The sequence below is a fragment of the Salvia splendens genome, chromosome 13 (assembly GCF_004379255.2).
Source record: "Salvia splendens isolate huo1 chromosome 13, SspV2, whole genome shotgun sequence".
Lineage (NCBI taxonomy): Eukaryota > Viridiplantae > Streptophyta > Magnoliopsida > Lamiales > Lamiaceae > Salvia > Salvia splendens.
Window position 1 is genome coordinate 5,724,236 of NC_056044.1, and position 19,971 is coordinate 5,744,206.

Here is a 19,971-nt window from a genome sequence, read left to right on the forward strand (position 1 = left end):
AATCTGAAGACCAGTTAGCCGACATCTTGACTAAGGCCGTCTCCGCAAAGAATTTCCAAGAAGTACTGGACAAGTTAAGTTTTGGAGATCCCGTCACTTAACTTGAGGGGGAGTGTTGGAAAGAGATCCGGAACCATCTACACAATCAAAGGAGAATATTATGCATTGAATGAGAAGATTATGGGATATGATTTCATTTCTAAACAAATGCATTACTCTTCAAGAAAAGCTTTCTTGTGTGTTCACAGTTCACACCATCTTAAAATTGTCACATACTACTAAATACGTCTAATCTAGAATTTTTTTTATGAGATCGGCGTTAGAAAATAAAATATACCCCCTATTAATCATATGAAGTCTCATATCAAACCTCATGAACTTTAGTGGTGGCGATAATTTCTAGCAACTCTTAATATCACTATAAAGTAGGGAGATAAAAAGAAATACCCCAGTATATACAAATAGTTCGATAGATGAACATGATTTTAATTATAAACTAGGAGTACAATATAAGGTTGAAATAAAATTAACTTTATTTTTATTTAAAAATGATTGATTAATCATTAATTTTCAATTAATCCAATCCGCTCAACCATTTTTCTCACCCTATTTCCTCCCAATTAATTACTACTCCATAAATTTATAATAATGCAATTAAGTACGATTTAGGTTGTCAATTCATAAGATTCTAATACCATTATTTTTCAACGTGGCAGTTAATTATTTAGCTGGCACGCAATTTACATGATTAAATTAGGTCAACTTCACCAAATTCAAATAAAAGTACATAAACTATTTATTTTCACACCAAATTAGACCACGCTCGATTTTCAGCCAAGCAGCTTCTCAAACTTTAAACAAAAAAAAGCAGTGATCACCAATTTTTCCACCATCAAAAATAAAATAAAATAAAATAAAATAAAATAAAATTCAGGACCCCGGAAAAAATCACTGACATACAAAATAATTATCTTACAAATCCAAATAAAAAGCAAATATGATACCCACGCGCGAGGAGAAGTCTTACACGCGCACTCGCTCATCAATTGCCGTAGATTCCCCCACATGGGCTTGTCTGGGCGCGTGAGAAAGAAACAACGGTATCGACAAAGTTGAAAAATGGAGTTCGCAGAGCTGATTGCCCACATCGAAACCAGAGAAAAAGAGACGCATTGCCCTTCTACGGTCAAGATTCCTTCTTCCTTCGATGCCAGCCGTTGATCTACCTAACCTTATTCAAACTTCAACTATGTTTGGTACTGCCCACAGTGGATTTCCCTTCTCTCTCTCTGCCTTTCTATTGCCTGTTGATGAGATGAGAGTGTGTGTTTCAGCTGAATGGGGTTAGATTATTAGAGCGAGAGAGAGCGAGCGAGAGAGAGAGAGCGAGCGAGAGGTGACCATGGATTTTTTTGCAGTTCCCTCTTTCTCCTCTAGATGGGTGGATATCACTTATCGTTGGATCTAAATCTTCCTTCTCCTATTTCACTTTTTTATTAGTTCCAAATTGGATCTTTCCTTTAAAAAACCCATCTTTTGGGGAATTTTTTTCCAATCGGCAGTTCGATTTGGTGGTGAAGATCTTGGTCTATCGATATTTTACCTTTTTTTTTATTTACGTTCTGTTCAAATGAGTAATCATCACCTTTTGATTTTTGGGTGATGATGAGTGAGCTCAAGATAACTCCCTCTTAAAACAGTAATTTCTTCAATCTCTCTCCCTTGTTTCCCCCAATTGTGCTTCTTCTGTTTGTTTCTCTCAGATCCGCTCCGAAAGTCTAATTGACGCTGCGATTTAGATCTGTTTCTATTAGATCCGAGAAATTAGCTAAATTAAAAGACTAATTCTTTTTGTCATAACCGCTAGGGTTCATCACGGGCATTAAAAATCCCCAAATCAGAAGATGTGTCTGTCTCAGAGTGTGATGAATTACTTCCCGGAAGAAGTACTGGAGCACGTGTTCGATTTCGTGACGTCGCACCGCGACCGGAATGCGGTGTCGCTGGTGTGCAAATCGTGGTACAACGTGGAGAAATTCAGCCGTGAGAAGGTGTTCATCGGCAACTGCTACGCAGTGAATCCGGAGCGGTTGATTGCTAGGTTCCCGCGGCTCCGATCGCTGAGCCTGAAAGGGAAGCCTCATTTCGCGGATTTCAATCTGATGCCTCATGATTGGGGCGGCCACGTGTACCCATGGATCGAGGCGATGTCGAAGAGCAGAATCAATCTGGAGGAGCTGAGGTTGAAGAGGATGGTGGTCTCGGATGAGAGCCTTGAGCTGCTTGCGAAATCTTTTCCAAATTTCAAGTCTTTGGTTTTGGTCACCTGTGAAGGGTACACGACCGATGGCCTTGCTGCCATTGCATCTAACTGCAAGTATGTTTCGTCAATTCCATTAACTTCTTCCGTTTTAGGTGATGAATTCCCTTTTAGAAATTTGATCTTTTTGGATTTGGTTTGATAATAGTCTTCTTGCTGTTTTAAGCAATTGGAAATTGCAAGCTTGAGTTTTTCCACGCTGAAATCTGGTCGGTTTTGTGATCTTGATTTTTGTGTGGAATATAAACTAGTATACCATTTACTTTGATGGCTTGATTAGCTTTGAAATTGTATAATCCTCAAGCATATGTTTTACCATAGAATATTTGTGGAGTTATGCCTAGAGGATGAAGTAGCTTTTGTAAAACTGTACCTTCCTGCACTAGGTTTCGTGGTTGTTTTCGATTACTTATAAATCAAGTAGTTCCTATGTTAGTCAGAGTGTAATGCTTCTCGGTTTTTGATGACTGGACCTTGCACGGCAGGTTTCTTAGGGAGCTTGACCTGCAGGAAAATGAAGTTGATGATCGTAAGGGCCACTGGCTCAGCTGTTTTCCCGAGAGCTGTACCTCTCTGGTCTCTTTAAATTTTTCATGCCTCAAAGGAGAGGTTAATGTTGCTGCTCTTGAAAGACTGGTTGCAAGATGTCGTAACCTTAGGAGTTTAAGACTCAACCATGCAGTGCCTCTGGAGGTGCTTCAGAAGATTTTAGTGCACGCCCCTCAGTTGAATGATTTGGGTACTGGTTCCTTCACACATGATCCGAACTCGGAGACGTACGTCAAACTGAAAAATGCTATGAAGAATTGTCATTCGATTAGAAGCTTTTCAGGGTTTTTGGATGTGAATGGACGCTGTCTGCCCGCTGTCTACCCAATCTGCGCCAGTTTGACAGCGTTGAACTTGAGTTACGCGCCTGGGATCTTCAGTAATGAACTTGCAAAGCTAATTCGTCACTGCAAGAAAATAGAGCGGCTTTGGGTTTGTTTTTCTTCTGTTAAGCTTGTTTCTTTGTACCTACTCGTTTCGCTTTCCTAAGATTGGACTTTGATTATGCAGATATTAGATACCATTGGAGACAAAGGACTCGGTGTTGTGGCCAACACATGCAAGGAACTACAGGAGTTGAGAGTCTTCCCATCTGACCCTTATGGCGTGGGAAATGCAGCTGTAACCGAAGAAGGGCTGGTTGCTATATCAGCTGGATGCCCGAAGCTGAACTCAATCTTGTACTTCTGTCAGCAGATGACTAATGCTGCCCTCATCACAGTGGCCAAAAACTGCCCCAATTTCATCCGTTTCCGGCTGTGCACCCTTAACCCGATTGTACCAGATGCAGCAACCAACCAACCCCTCGATGAAGGTTTTGGGGCAATTGTCCAGTCATGCAAGGGCCTGACGAGGCTATCAGTCTCAGGTCTACTGACGGATCAAGTCTTCCTTTACATAGGAATGTATGCCGAGCGGCTTGAAATGCTCTCAATCGCATTTGCTGGGGACAGCGACAAAGGGATGCTCTACGTGCTCAACGGGTGCAAGAAACTGAAGAAGCTGGAGATCAGAGACAGCCCGTTTGGTAACATGGCACTTCTATCGGACATGGGGAAGTACGAAACAATGCGATCCCTTTGGATGTCCTCATGTCAAGTGACCCTCGGAGCTTGCAAGACTCTGGCAGAGAAGATGCCACGGCTCAACGTTGAGATAATCAGTGAGAATGAGGGTGGTGCAGGTGAGGGTGAGGCCAGCCTTGATGATAGGGATAGAGTGGAGAAGATGTACTTGTACCGGACTCTTGTCGGGCCTCGGACAGATGCCCCAGATTTTGTACGGACGCTGTAAATGCAGTGGCCGGAGCTGTTCCTGCTATGTATTATGTAGCTTTAGGTTCTTAATTTAGACACTACCTATTTATGCATTTTCTAGTTCCCCTGATGGCTTATTGTTGTATATGGTGGGGGATTATTCAATTGACTTCAAACTCTGTATCATGCTTTTGTTTATATCAACTTCTCACCTCAAATATTGCCTCTCTTTATCTGTCTCCTTTCTTTAAGATTGATTTCTTTTATGTTATGTGTTGGTGTCAAATTCTATGCTAGACTATTAAATAAGAATGCTCTTATGCCTTCAATGGCAGTTTTAAGCACAAAGAAAATTTAGCACCTGCTGTTTGAATTTTACAATTATGATTTGAATATACAATAAATTAAGATAAGAAGCTAGTAATTTTATTAAGATCATTTCTAAGAATAAAGAGTTTTAGTCAATAACGCTGAACACCGCGCAATCAAACTGATAATTTGCTAGAATTAATGTAATGTTTTCAGCAACTAGGCTATATTTGAAATTAAATATCTCATTAAAAGGCCAAAAACGGAAGACTACATGGTATCTTAGCTATTTTGTTGATCTTTAATACTCACTTTATTGGCATTTAAGTCCTCAAATCGTGAAACGTACCTTAATATACATATAGTAGGAGTATATTTTTTTCACTATACCACTCCTGAATAATCTTTAATGCTAAGTACTACTACTGTATTCCATAATAATCACTATCATAAGTAGTATTGCGATGGTTGCCTTGACGGATTATAACATAAAACTCCGATCGATTCAGACACGAAACTATATCAACAAACCGTAATTTCCGGCAGATGCATTCCACCACTGGTAACTTTGAGAACTCTCAACGAAAGCAAAGCATCAAGGATAAAAAGGGCTTTTATAGATAGCTAAATATCAAGAGAGGCCGATGTACTACCAAGCTATCTCAGGGTCTAATGTCTATTGCTACAAGTGTGGAATTGTACTAACAAAAAACAGAACCCGAAAACCTGTTACAGAGTAGAGGGTGATGAGGTTGAAACATGTAGGAATCTCACATCGCTTAGTTAATTAGCGCTTCTTCTTGCTTCCCTTAGCACCACTGGATGGACTCCCCACCAGGTACACGAATAACACAACAATTGATACCACCGAAACAAGAGATCCGTATTTCTGTAGCAGCTTCTGCAAAGGGGAAAAAATAGTAAATACAAGGGAAAGAAATTGGAATGTTTCATACTTATTATTGTGTAGATTTATTGCTTTGGAATAAGATTTCTGTATTTATGGGAAAAAGTTAGAGTGTTTCATATTACTGATAGTAGTATGGCGTAGCTCATAAAATGTTTGCTCTACTGACAAGATCATGTATTCATAATCCACACAAATTTTCATATAGTATTAAGAAATAACAAAGGAAGCATATTTCTTATTTTTAAGTTCTGGAGAAGCCATAAGATTGACTTAGCTGAAAAATTTGAACATAAAATGAAGCACATATAGATAAAACAATGCAACAACCTCAGATATCAGAATCAACGATAGACAATCCAAATAAAAAGAATCAATCAAGGAGTAAAAGTTTGACGCACCTTTGCCTAAATTATTTCAGGAGCCGCCATAAAACAATTCCATTCCAAAAGATCACAAAAAAAAGTAGAGACAGTATTAGTTAGTAAAAAGGAGAAGTGAAATTATCGAGCTAATTTTCTTTGCAACTTACCCAGTCAAGCTTCTTCACCGGGGGCCTATCAGCTAGGATTTCAAGTGGTAGGATTGGAGTTGAGAATGCCTCCTGAAAGGTCACAGTTCGGAAATAACACATACTTTCCAAATTCGATGTTAGGACAACATGCGTAATTTTCTAAAAATGACAGACCTGTAAGGTAGATTTTGTAGGAATACGATATTTTACTACAGCTGGTGGGCTATAAAACACAGTTTTCGTTTTTGCCTCCAACTCAAAGGAATGTGATAGAACTACCCCACTGAACATAAACAGCAACAGTGAGTTAATGAAATAAAGAGACTAAGTGCAGGTATAAATTAATCCAAGGAATACCGTTTTCACTCAATAATAACTTACGCATCAAGCCTTTCCCATGAGACTGAAGTGTTACCAGCAATAATGCCAAATACATCACTAGACCAGTTATCATCAATAAGTGTAACGTCGTAAGCAGTCCTAAACATACAGAAGAGTTGTGTTAGAACATCATTGTAGGATATGGTACCAATTATGCGAGCGCAATAGGAATCAGGAAGGAGTTTTATTTCATTTAAGAATGAACACAGGTAGGAAACTGTGACATTCTGCTAAGTTTCATTGTCCTATACTAACAATGCAAATAATTAAAGTCAAACTCATGGATCAAGACAGATAGTGCGATTATCATTTTAGTTTCTAATGGATTTGGAAACATCAAGATCAAGCACTCATCATCGAAAGTCAATTGGTAGTCTGTTTATACTGGATTAAGATTTAAGAGAGCTTGCACATTACACTAGCACACCAATCATATTCAAAGGGAGCTGCATGTATTGCCATTTGCCAGTAAAGGAAAGCGCACCCCAATTTTTCAGTATCTAACAAATCTAGGAACAAAAATTAGCCTCCGAGTTATGAATAAAACCCCCTCAAAAACCACTGATTTCAATAAACCCCCTCAGAAATTACATTAAATCAATGGAATTACTTTGCATGTGAGCTGAATCACAGCAATCTAACGAATTGCAATCAATAGAATCGCAGAAAACGTAGATCTGAAAGGCAAAGGGGGATTTTAACATACGCGGATCCTTGATTGTAAATATCGATGGAAACGGAGACGCGTTCGGAGCCGGATTTGAGCCTAGTGAGAGAGGCCTTCTTATGGGCGACGATGAATGGAGCTTGGGAGCTGGCGATCGTCGATGCGGCCAGTAACAGAGCGGCGAGAATGAAGATCGGGATGGCGAAATCGGAATTCGCCATTACTGCTTTGAAGGAGTGGAGCTGAAGGGCAGAAGAGATGTGTGAAGAGTTGACGAGGAAAATAGGGCTAATTTTTAATATTCACTTCCAAACGTGTCCTACTGGAAAACTAAAAATTGGATTTACATTTTTAATGTTGATTAAAAAAATGGGCTTGTTGCACTTGGGCCTTCATTGAACTAATTGGATTTAAATTTTAATGTTGCTTTTTTTCCTTTAGTTTACCCTTTATTCTAATTGCCCTTCATGAAGAAAAGCAGTGACATCTTCGTTGTTAGAGCATCCACGATGGGGACGGATGGATATCCCAACTGACACCAAAAAAACACCTCCTGCCACGTCATAAGGATATCCCACTGTACTGCCATGTCATAAGGACATCCCACTGCACAATAGCGGACATCCCTAAGAACATCCCGGCGGGCATCCACAATAATAAAAATTCACAAATATGCAATTTATGAAATTAAAATTTCGACACGAATACGGGGAAAATGCATCGATTTTATTTAAATAATAAAAATCATACATAATTATTTAAAAATAAAAAATCGGGACGTCCGTCGTGACACTACAATGGCGGACGCCGCCGGAAGGCCGCGGATACCTCACATCCGCTGGGGACGTCCCGCTCAGATGCCCGGCACACCTCAGTTGCTTGGTTACATCGATGAAATTTCTTGGCAATTTTCTCGATGGTTTGAATCAAGCTTGTATAGATCTTTGTGTGCGTTCTAGTCAAGTCGGATCTATATATGCATCCTCTACAAGCTCTCAGAATTGATCATGTGATGATAGGCACACGTCCCAATAATTAAGTCTGTGAAATTTGTATATAAATCTGATGGATTGATATATTGATATATTCACTTATGATATTGGAGTATATAATTGTGTTCACTGATATACTACCTAAGAATAATTGTATTGATACGTGTATGTAAACATAACATAATATGGATAACACAAATAAGTTAATCATAAAGTAAATGTGCACTGATATTTCCGATTACGTGTATTGATAGTTATGATTCATCAGATTGATATTACGATTTACTCCCTCCGTCCCACTTAAAATGAAACATTTGGAAATCGGTACGAGAGTTTATGTAGTGTTGTTTTGTCAGTTAATGAAGAGAGAGTAGAGATAGAGTTGTTTTCATTTTGGGAAATGTTTCATTTGTAATGAGACAACCAAAAAAGAAAACGTTTCATTTTTAATGGGACAGAGGTAGTATATAACTATAACCAATACTGATAACAATAATCGTTGGTGGATTGAGAGTATTCACATTTTCACTCGAACTGTAACTGATATTAAAGACTAATTGCATAGATATGTAAACATACATAATATGTATGCACAGTCACAATACAAATAAATCAGAAAGTAGTGATTCACAATACTACCTCCGTCCCAAGTTCTCAGCTCTTTTCTTTTGGATCATCTTGATCGAACCACATAAATCGTTTGTGTGTTCTTGCGTTGGCACTACCATTCATCGTCTGTTATAATAGATATCTACAACATTGTCGGATACATAGGAAAATAAAGAAAGGAGGCAGACCGGACAAGGAATTCGTGATTGAAAAACACTACCTTTCGCCCCCACTTAAAGTGGAGCATTTTATGTTCGGGGCGAGATTTTTTAGAAGTTAAGTAGAGAGAGAATAAAGCAGAAGAAAAAAATAATGTAAAGATATTTTCGAACATATTATTTTAAGTGGGACGTCCCAAAAAGGAAAAAGTGTCACCGTAAATGAGACAGATGGAGTACAAGTTATTGTCCAGCTTTAATTAGTTCTCACCAACATCTTACATTTAAAATTAGGGACTACTACTCAATGAGATTTACGACCATCACACAAGAATGAAATTCCACTGTGTATGTGTATAGCTTCTGTAAATGGAAAATAGATACTGATAGTATTGAATATTGAAGAAGAGAAGCCTAACATGAAAGAGAAGAGGCTGTCAAGTTAGCCAAAGGAGACTGCCCAAAACCACCAAATTAATTCCAAATGGATTTAATCAATCAATGGAGCAGGCAAGTCATGCAAGGCCTCTCTTCCTCTCTCTTTCTCTCTCTCTAGGTGAAGAAGCTGCATTCATGGGAAATGGAAGCCTAACATGAATGAGAAGAGCAAGTAAGATTAGCCAAGGAGACTGCCTAAATCCAACAAGATCAAAAATCCAACCAACATCATTCTTGATCAGTTTGGCACAGGCAAGTCATCCTTGGCTATCAAACTTCAACTCTTATCCTCATGCTAGAAACTCATTTCCTTATATATATAGCAACTCTCTCTCTCTCTAGGTGAATCTGCATTGATGGGAAATGAAGGCCTTGCATGAATGAGAAGAGTAAGTGAGATTAGCCAAAGAGACTGCCTAAATCTCCAACAACATCAAAAATTTTAATGTTTGATGAGTTTGGCACAGGCAAGTCATCCTTGGCTATCAAACTTGACTCTTATCATCATGCAAGAATCTCTTTCCTCAAATAGTACTCCTCTCTCTATTGCACTGATGGAAAAGGAGGCCTAGCATGAATGAGAAGAGCAAGTGAGATTAGCCAAGAAGACTTCCTAAATCCCAAAACATCAAGAATCAATTAAACTAGATTTTTGATGAGTTTGGTACAGGCAAGTCATTCTTGGCTATCAAACTTCAACTCTTGCCCTCATGCAAGAACACCTTTTAGTTTTCTTGGTTTGATGATTAGACTGCGGCTTGAGCATTGCTATTTATAGCTGCTGGGTGACAGCCATGATTGAAATACTTTTTTCTTTTTTGGGCAAATTTATTCTATTTTCGTCCATTCCTTTCTGCAACATTATCTCACTGCCCATAAAAAGAATATGTTCTGCATGGCCCCAATGCACACCACTTATCTCTTTTCTGCACCATGCATGTATATGACCACCTATAATTATTGCTCATCAATTTATTTTATTTCAAGAAAACAAATAATGGATATCATAAATCATGCATATCAATCATAAATAAGACCTTCAAAATTTATGTTTAATGATATATACTATATAATTCTGAAGTTTTCTAAAAGAATTAGTAGTATTAATTTTTTCCTTATTTGTAGAACAAATTAATACCGTGCATAGTAAATGTGCATGAATACCCACAAGATGGGCTTGGATGTGGGGGTCTATTCTGAAATTGACTAAAAGAATTATAATATTAATTTTTATCTTCATTTTGTAGATCAAATTAATACTACATGTGCATGAATGTCCACAACATTGTTTGGATGTGGGGGCCTATAAGTGAGAGGCGACTTATAGCTAATTTTGAAGTTGCCTAAAAAGAATTATTAATTTCTTTTCCTTATTTTGTAGAACAAATTAATATCGTATGTACTAAATGTGCATGCCCACAACATTGATTGGATGTGGTGGCCTATAAGTTAATAGTGACTTCAAACTAAGATTGAAATACAAATTTGGTATTTAATGAATGCATGATATCGTGGCAAAAGGAAGGGGCAGAAAACATTAGGCAGAGATCCTAACAAAAGGCCATGCATATTTGCAGTATTTTATGAAAATAAATTTCTAAGAGGTTTCTGAAGAGCTGTGCTAATGTTTTAATTCAGTTTGTATTTTTTTCACTTTTCTAGACTATTTCTTTTTCACCCCTTTTAGCTTCAAGAGAAAATTTTAATTTATTCTAATTCTTTTCCATTTTACATCATTTCTATTTTTTATGGAACACTAAGTTTTTTGTTATTTAAAACAATATACGTATGAAAATTATAAAAAAATAAAAATAAATGAATTAGATGACTAAGTTTATATATTCCCTAGAGAAAAATCAAATGAAGAAATAAATTTATTATTTTAAGCATCAAATTATACATAAGACATTGTTTCAATAGCATAAAAAAAGAAAATCAATGAAAAGTGGCTTATATATTGGTGAAATTGGCTAGAAGTGGCTTCTGCAAGTGTGTATGCGTTCGAAAATAAGTGGCACAGAGAGGAAGGGAGTGTGTTTGATCTACAGATGAGTGTGTTCGCTGTAGGCGGTAGTGGCCATCGGTGACAGTGACAAGCAAAGATAAAAATAGCAGTTTATGATATTTTATATCACTTTTTAAATTATTGAGTAGCAAATAAGATAAAAAAAAAGTCATGTACAAAATTACACTGATCTAGTGGTGTTAAAGTAGGATAAAAAAAGTCATGTCTGTTATGGTGATTAATAAGTTGTGAAGTTCAGTAATAAATAAAATATAAAATTTGTGAAATTTTAGATCAATTTTAATATTTATAAAAAATATAAAAATTTCAATTAAATAATTTTACAGTCCCTTAATTTTATATCTATCAAACAATAAGATACAACATCAATACTAATTTAAAAAAAAAACGAATGAGTCGTAAATTTGTATGCTTAGAGCATCTGCAACGGTGTACGGACGGCGTCCGTTCGTCCGTGCCGCTGGCAAGGACGAGCTTCACCGCCGCTGGCACGGCGCTGTTAGATGCATCGAGCACGTCCGTGCCAGCGAGCAGATGACGTGGCGGCACGCGCTTGGGCAACAGCATAGCTGTTGCCTTTGAATTATTATTATTTTAATTAAAAATCGGGTTTTAATTTAAAAAACCGATTAAAAATTAAAAAAAATATTTTCCACTTCCCAAAAAAAATATATCCGTTTTTTACCCTTTTCCATCATTTTAATTTTTTTTTATTTTTTCCCCCAAAAATATACATTTTCATCTATAAATACCCCACTTTCACACCCAAAAATTCACCCCACACTACACAATTCTCATCTACACTCTATAATTTCCATTCTCATTCTCATTCTCATTCTCATTCTCATCTTCATTCTCTCATATCCATTCTCAATCTTTCTTCCACTCCTACAACATAACAATGTCCGGCCAAGACGATGACCCCCCGCTCTCCCACGGTTGAAACCCCGAATGGTTAGGTTCACAACCGTTTCCTAGTCCGGAAAAGGAATATTCGGACCCTCCTCAAACCCAAAGTTCGGGCGTTCCGGGTGGCTACCGGCCATACCCAATCGACAACCAAGGTGCCCCTGAAGGGCGATACGGGTGGACACCGGAGCCTAGGCCGACCGCCCCCTCCCAAACTCCGACTCCTCCTACTCGCGGTGTCCGCACACCGTACACTCTGGCGGAGATGGATAAATTGTTCACGGCGTACTTGGAAATCTCCGAAGATCCGGTGGTTGGCACGAACCAATCCGGCGATCACTTTTGGTGGCGCATCGCTCACCTGTACAATGAAACCGGCCGCCGGGAACAATCGAGCTCAACGCCATCTACCGAGCCAACGATGAAATTGGCAAGTTCAATGGCTATTTCCTTCAGGAAGAGCGGAATGCGGGGAGCGGCCGGAGCGAGGTCGACATCATCACTGCCGCGTTGAGCACCTACCAATCCATGAACTACAAGTCGTTCAAGTACCTCAACGTTTGGCAGGAGACGCGGTTGCACCCGAAGTATATGGGAGGCGTAACATCCTCCAAACGGTCAAGGTCGGTATCCCTATCCGACGCCGGCTCCGAAGAAGTGGCTAGCCAACTCGCCGGAGCGGTTCCCAACGCCGACCGCAAGGAAGGAAGAAGGCGGCGGCCAACCGCCGTCGAGCCGCAGCTGCAACCGCCGATGCTCCAGTTCCCGCTCCCATTCCCGTTCCATATGCACCACCTCCACCCCCCACCAACTCGTTGTGGCAGCTTTTGGCCCAACTCAATATGGCCGATAGGTCCACTATGACCCCTTCGCAACTTCGATCGCATGAGGCCATGATATTGGGCCTCCAAAGACAATTGAGGGTAGTGCCGCCGGATGAGTAGTCGTCCACGGGGGTATTTTTAGCTTTTAATTATGTAATTTTTAATTTTTAGGAGTTTAATTATGTAATTTTTTATTTTTAGGTATTTTTAGTATTTTAATTATGTAATTTTTAATTTTTAGGATTTTAATTATGTCTTTTTTATTTTATTTGTAATTTTTAATATTTATTGTGATTTTTTAATGAATTTTAATTTTATGGAAATGTTTTTGTTTAATTGAATTTTAAATTGAATTGTGTTCGTCCTTGCGGAAGAACACAGTTGTAGGTGTTGTGCTCTTGTCAGAGTGCAGACAGAAAAAGTAGGGTCAGACCCACAACCGTGCTCACAGGCAAGAGCACGGTTGTGGGTACTCTTAACTAATCGATAGTACTACTAAATTCAAAAACTATTTTCCACAATGTAGCCTTTGCCCTGAGTAGTCACATCAATTTTGTTATATATGTGGACTACAGAAGTAATTCCATTGACTACTTTAGTTCGCACTTTTTCTATTTACGCGTAAGGGTTGACATTTGATTGGAACATATACATGGAATAAAAATAGAACAACATCTATTTTAAAGTTGCATCAAATTTGACTATAATTAAATCCTATAGCATCAAATTGATTGTGTGCCAAAAGTCATAACTCGTGCTTCATTCTTATGTAATGGCATTAATTCTTTGATCCCCCACTTAAATTTTCCAGCCAATGGTCCAATGCTCTTCCCACTTATGAAATTTGAGTTTATTTATTTTATTGCTAATGTTACTTATTGCCCATGAATAGTTTATAGCCCTAGTAATGAATTATTAAGCCATGAACAAAATAACACAAGTAAATAGAAATATCATAGAAAATAATTAATGTGCATATAAACATGGTCTTTGCAAAACTTACTACACACTAGGAGTAATCCGAGAGACTAGCCACACATGGCTATATCATTACAAAACTAGACAATACTATGGTGTTCGGTTTCCTATATAAAATAATACTAATATATAATTTAGAATTGAGTTATGAGATTATTTTAGTCATAATGGATTAACTATGACTAATTATCCATGATTATCCATCTAGGATTGAGTTGTGAGATTGAATCACATAAACCAAACACACTGCATTTTAATCCCGGGATAGAATCTTGCAAACTGAACATTCCCTTATGATTGTTGATGGCCAATCTTGATCAATCCTGCTCCGGGGTTGTGGAATTGTGTATTTGTTTATAAATATATACAAATGTCTCAAAAGAAATATTTTTAGAACTCCCACAATTTCAGCTGTCATTGAAATATAATGAATATGAATTGCCATAGATCAATCCTGTTTTCGACTGGGGCAAGGCTTGGTGGGGCGGTGGTTTCACGACCGATTTTGATTTTCAATTATTATTTGTTTAGAGCATCCCCATCCGTGCTCGTTGGCGGGGCAAGGCTTGGTGGGGCGGTGATTTCACGACCGATTTTGATTTTCAATGCATCCTCATCCGTGCTCTTGCCAACGAGCACAGATGTGGGCCCGGATCCACTTTTACTCCTTGCTCTTAGGCAAGAGCACAACACACACATCCGTGCTCTTCCGCAAGTACATGCTCAAGAGTCCCACCATTCTATTATTCAATTTAAATAAAAATATTTCCACAATATTAAAATGTATTAAAATTACCCGGAATACCATTACAAATTACAAAAAAAAAATAAAAATTACATAATTAAATTCAAGAAATTAAAAAAAACTCACTACTCGTGGCCGAATTTCGCCCAAATAGATGATGAATGTGTGTATTTATAGATGATTTTGGGATTAATTTTTTTAAAAAAAATTCAAAAAAATTCAAAAAAACGGTAATAAAATCTGTATATTTTTGGGAATCCGAATTATTTTTTTTAATTTTGGTATTATTTTCAATTTTTTTAAAAAAAAGAAAAAGAAAAAGAAAAAGTAAATGCCAACGACCAATAGAAACGTGTCACGTTGCCCTGCTCAGCGGCACATACGTGCTCTATGTATCGAGTAGAGCCGTGCCAGCGGCAAGAACACAGCGGCGGACAAGGGTGTGCCGTGCCAGCGGCACGGACGGACGCCACCCACTCACCGCTACGGATGCTCTTAATTTTAATGATTTGTTCTATTGATCAAATTTTAAATTATTTTTTAAATTTTACCTATCTATACCCATTCATTTCGTTAAGTAGAGTACTACTAGGAGTTTAAATAAGACAATGTTTTATTTTTAATCAGTGTATTTTTTGGTATTATTAATGTAGTTAATTATTTAAAATTTGAAAAATATTAAAAAAATCAGATAATAATAAAATTAATGAAAATTTTGAAAATTTAAGTTGTGTCTGAAATGAGATTTTATTCACATTGCAGATGTTAGTGACTGAAAACGTGAACTTCACCATTTCTGTGAATGCCGAAGTACTACGGCTATTGAGGGTGACAATCCACGTAACAAAGCTAGAAATTATGTCACTTTTATTGCTTTGATCTTTATTAATTGTCAACACATATATAAACTTATGTAGGAAAAATGTCATCTTGTCACCTATTTTCCTCTTTTTCTTGCTAACCATATAAAATAATTATTCAGCACAAGATTTTCTGAGCGATTGTAACTGCTGACCGTATGAATTTTAAATACTCCCACTCTCCAACCTCCCAAAAATTAAATAAATAAATTTAATGAAAAAAACAAGAAAAAGCAGAATCTTTGAGCTAAATTGTTCAAATACAATGTATGGAACAAAATTAGTTAGCAACAGCAAAAGTGGGTGAAAAACTCCAAATCCATTAAAACATGCTAATAAATGCATGGATGTGACAATAATTTATCACAGATATAAGATTTATTACATAATGGATTGGAATTCAAATGGGGTTGAAAAATGGCTGAGATTTGAGCTTGTGTGCAGACATGAGAGTTAGAAGAAACAAGCAGATGGCAGCCACGAAAGATATGATGATCGACACCATAACCTTGTCGCAGAATCTCTCAACTTGGTCGCAAATGGGTATCCAACCCGTCTCACTCTGCCCGAACCGCCCCACGAACCCGATCGCAGTCGCCGCCGAGCATCCCGACACCAACACAACCAAACTCACCTGCCAAATCAATACATTATACACATATATACTGATATACACACGGTCAGAAATGAACCACTCACTCCCTTAAATGGCCTTATAAGCAGGAGCGGATGCAAAAAAAATACAGTATCATAGTAGGGGCTGACTATATATGTCTTGTAAATTAAGTCTTAATGATATCTATTTAGTAAGGGCTATGGATGATTTTTCAAATTTATTAAAAGTAGAAAAAAAACAAAAAAAAATTAGCATTTTGGGTAAGGGCTTAAGCCTCACCCTTCCCCGAAGTGTATCCGCCCCTGCTTATAACTACGAAGAGTCAGGATTACTATTTTGTCGATGTGATATATATATATATATATATATATATATACTCAAATTAAATTGAGAGAGAAAAACGAAAATTGTGGATTAATTACCATATCATGCAAGAGCAAATAGAAGTAATTTTTGGGGTTTGATTTAGGGCGGTTGAGAGAAATGACGATGATGAGCGAGAGCAAGGTCAAGCCACATATAACAGAATCAGCAACAACTTTGTATCTGCAAATCAAGAAATTGAAGCAACAACTTTGTACTAATAAATAAAAGCTTAATCAACAATTGTTTTGTATAAAGAAAAAGATATAGTGTAACGTGCCTGAAAGAAGAGGAGTAGGTGTAGGTGGCGTTGACGGTTATTCCGAAGAGGGATACAGTCTCGTTGCTGGTGAGCATGGTGACGGCTCCGGCGACGGAAAATGCAATTACTAACACTCTGAGGGCCAATTCTGCAAAATAGAAACCTTTCTTCCTGCTCATTTCGGAAGCTGATGTCGACATAAGTGAGAAATGGAGGAAATCTAGAAAGAGAACTAGCTAGAGAGAGAAGGATTAATTAGATTGAATCATTTGGAAAGTGAAAAAGGGTGAATGAGGAGATGGACAAATGATATCGAAAACCTTATTGAAGATATACATTGTATGTGTAACGTGTGTGTATATATTACGTACATGCTACTCCCTCCGTCCCCCAAAATTCGTCACTATTTGACCCGGCACGGGTTTTAATAAATGTAATAGAAAGTGAGTTGAAAAAGTTGGTGGCATGTGGGTCCTACTTTTATATATTAGTTTTATAATAAAATGTGAGTGTGAATGAGTTAGTCGAATGTAGGGTCCACTACCAAAAATGGTAAAAGTACTATATAATTGATTTTAAGTATTTTTTGAATTTATATTAAATAATTAATGGCAGTCTTTAATTTAAAGACATTTAAAGTGGCATTTGTGACTTGTTGTAAATTTTAAGAAATTATTTAACTTTATAAAAAAATTAATTAATAATATTAATTTTATAAAGAATTGTTAGTGAAAAAATCAATTAAATATGAGTCCTGTATCTAAAAGTGAAAAACAGTTTAAATAGATTTTTAAATTATAGACGTCCAAAAATAATAATGAATCTATCGTGCAATCATCTAATAGTTTTTCGAACCTAATTATGATCCTCAACGTTGTTATAGTCATCCAAGATAAATCGTGGAGTATATCATTGAATAAATTCCTCATATTTGGTTGCAGCTTTTATTTATTATTGCCCATTAATTATTTGGATTAAATTCAAACCACCACATTTGATATTTGTAGCATAAATCTTTAACTTATAGTGATTCATATTCCATTAATTTGGGACGTCCCAAGAAAGAAATACTCTTTTATTTAAATTATAATAATATTTGTAAAATGATTATTTTATTTTATTGACTTAATAATAAAAATAAAAGAATATACAACTGAAAAAATTAAAACACATTTTTCTTTTATTGATAAGTTATCTCCACCATATCCAAAATGTTACTCCTTCAACTTTTCTAATCACGATGTCCCATAATCATCATTTACTTTGTTGCCTTCCAAAGCATGTAATCTTTCTTCCTACTAATTGCAAATGTCTTTACCACCTCCATTACAGTCCCTCTTGTGAGCAACTCCATTATGGTTTATGGATGTGCTTGAGGAAAAATTGCACAAGTTATTCTTCATGGAGCTGCTCAAGCACAAGCACAAGCACAAGCACAGATTTATCCCTCTGTTAAATATTGATAATGAGTATATTTATTTATAGGGAGTTTAGATTTTAGAATTTGGAGACTCCAAATTTTCCTCTTAAAGTTTGAAATTGAAAGAGACAGTAGACATTCGTTTTTCCTCTCTTTATTGAGTTATGGAATGAAGACTTTTCTGGAAATCATAGAATATATTAATTCAATTGAAATATTCCATTTTTTACTTGTGCAGATTTTTTTTAGAAAAAGGAAAGACAATAAAAAAAATGGATAAAAAATTTGAAATATAAACACAAATAAAAAATAAATATGAAAAATACAAATTACACAATGATGTGTATTTTTGGAGCTTTTATATTAATGAATTAATAACAAACAAGTATATCAAATAGCTTCAAAATTACAACCTTTTGGTACAGATGTAGTTATAGTAAAAGAGTGTCGAACCAATGCGTATGATTATTTACCAAGGTTTGACAAGATTAATAAACTAAATTTAAAAACTAAAGTACGAAAATAGAGAAATTCAAGAGATAAAGATCATTGCTCCTAAAAACATTCAGATGAATCACTATTGTATTAATTCTATATTCAATTTCATAAGCTATTGAGAACGATGTATCAATTTTTCACTCTAAAAGTACTGAACATACTTAAAGAATTATAGTACTAGTGCTAGCTGAACACATAGCCAAAAGTACCTACTCATTAGACTATTATTCCTGCAGAAGCACGGTAAATACTAGACTAACTACTCAAAGCCAACAAATATTATGGTTAGCTGAACACTTAACACATAAACATCTTCTCATCAAACTAAACTCCCACGGATGCGTAGTAAGTAATAATTCAACTCCAAAGACTCTTTTACATCAATATTCACTTATGCATTTTTCTATGAACATGGTAAAATTCATAAGTTTTTCATCTATGTTATCATCCAATTTCCAAGTTGAAAAGACATTAGAAAGAGACAAATAATATACTACATTAGATGCATCAAAAAATAGCATATATAAAATGCAAACCATAGACGAAAACCAAAGCGAATGATTAAATATAGAATCTCTACAATCAATTCATCCTACTAGTGTTAGGAGTAATTAGGGTTTAGTAGCCATACATGCTAAACCGTAAGATTAATGGTGTTGTCCGATAGTCGATGGTAGTCCGTCTCTGAGATGACGAGGATTGGATGCCGGATCCTCCTCCCTTCTTCTTCCTTCTTTTCTCTCTAATTTCCGTCCAAAACTGTCACCCAAACCGTGCTACTCAATCTCCCAAAAATTTCACTTTAAATATTCCCCAAGTGGTACTCACATAACTGCCTTTTCTCTCTCCTTTTCCATGCATGCATACAAAACTGCCACAATAAACACTCTTGGCGGGGCCGCCTATGCTGGTCGGTCGCCGTCTTTGCTTCGAGATCGCCAGATGTGTTCGGGAAATTTGCGTACCACGCGGGCGGGTTGCCGGCTTCATAGCTGCTCCACTCAAGCTCTGTTCAGGGTTGAGGCGTGAGTACTGGGCGTTGCCCTTGCTTCTCCTCCAATCTGGTGAGGTGGTGGAGAAGTTTTGGAATGAATCAGTGTTGTTCATCTCCTACATTGGACAAATATTTGAATGTAGAAACGCTACGCTGGAAGCTCAATTTGCTCAAATCTGCTGCTGGATTTTCAAATTCACGACTCCATGCAGTGAAAGCTCAAACCTTGATACTTGCAAGGTTGCCAATTCTTTCCATCTTTCTAAATATGATGATCTAGACAGTTATGTTTTACTCAAATTCCGAATTTCAACACAGATCCATCATATTTTTCTACTGTGAACTCGCTACCTGACCTCATCATCAATATCTATCT

At 36.9% G+C, this 19,971-nt stretch overlaps 3 protein-coding genes across 4 annotated transcripts; 1 reads left to right on the plus strand and 2 right to left on the minus strand.

Annotated features, from left to right (window-relative positions):
- Positions 1-1,271: 1,271 nt before the first annotated feature.
- On the plus strand, positions 1,272-4,343 carry LOC121762335 (protein AUXIN SIGNALING F-BOX 2-like). Of its 2 annotated transcripts, XM_042158181.1 has the most exons (4): positions 1,272-1,699; positions 1,868-2,377; positions 2,806-3,301; positions 3,380-4,343. In XM_042158181.1, exons 2-4 carry the CDS (start codon positions 1,905-1,907, stop codon positions 4,160-4,162), a joined length of 1,752 nt encoding a protein of 583 aa, XP_042014115.1. In that variant the 5' UTR covers positions 1,272-1,699; positions 1,868-1,904; the 3' UTR covers positions 4,163-4,343. The 2 variants fall into 2 exon arrangements, with proteins under 2 accessions (XP_042014115.1, XP_042014114.1); XM_042158180.1 differs by having other exon boundaries at positions 1,273-2,377.
- A 686-nt stretch (positions 4,344-5,029) lies between these two features.
- On the minus strand, positions 5,030-7,207 carry LOC121759912 (translocon-associated protein subunit beta-like). The gene is made up of 6 exons (XM_042155487.1): positions 6,943-7,207; positions 6,237-6,335; positions 6,030-6,138; positions 5,874-5,945; positions 5,743-5,748; positions 5,030-5,335 (listed from the first exon to the last, which is right to left on the minus strand). The coding sequence occupies exons 1-6, from the start codon at positions 7,122-7,124 to the stop codon at positions 5,222-5,224; spliced, it is 582 nt and encodes a 193-aa protein (XP_042011421.1). The 5' UTR covers positions 7,125-7,207; the 3' UTR covers positions 5,030-5,221.
- An 8,547-nt stretch (positions 7,208-15,754) lies between these two features.
- On the minus strand, positions 15,755-16,973 carry LOC121761700 (CASP-like protein 1F2). Its single transcript, XM_042157337.1, has 3 exons — positions 16,702-16,973; positions 16,481-16,604; positions 15,755-16,076 (listed from the first exon to the last, which is right to left on the minus strand). Exons 1-3 carry the CDS (start codon positions 16,881-16,883, stop codon positions 15,843-15,845), a joined length of 540 nt encoding a protein of 179 aa, XP_042013271.1. The 5' UTR covers positions 16,884-16,973; the 3' UTR covers positions 15,755-15,842.
- Between the last annotated feature and the right edge of the window lie 2,998 nt (positions 16,974-19,971).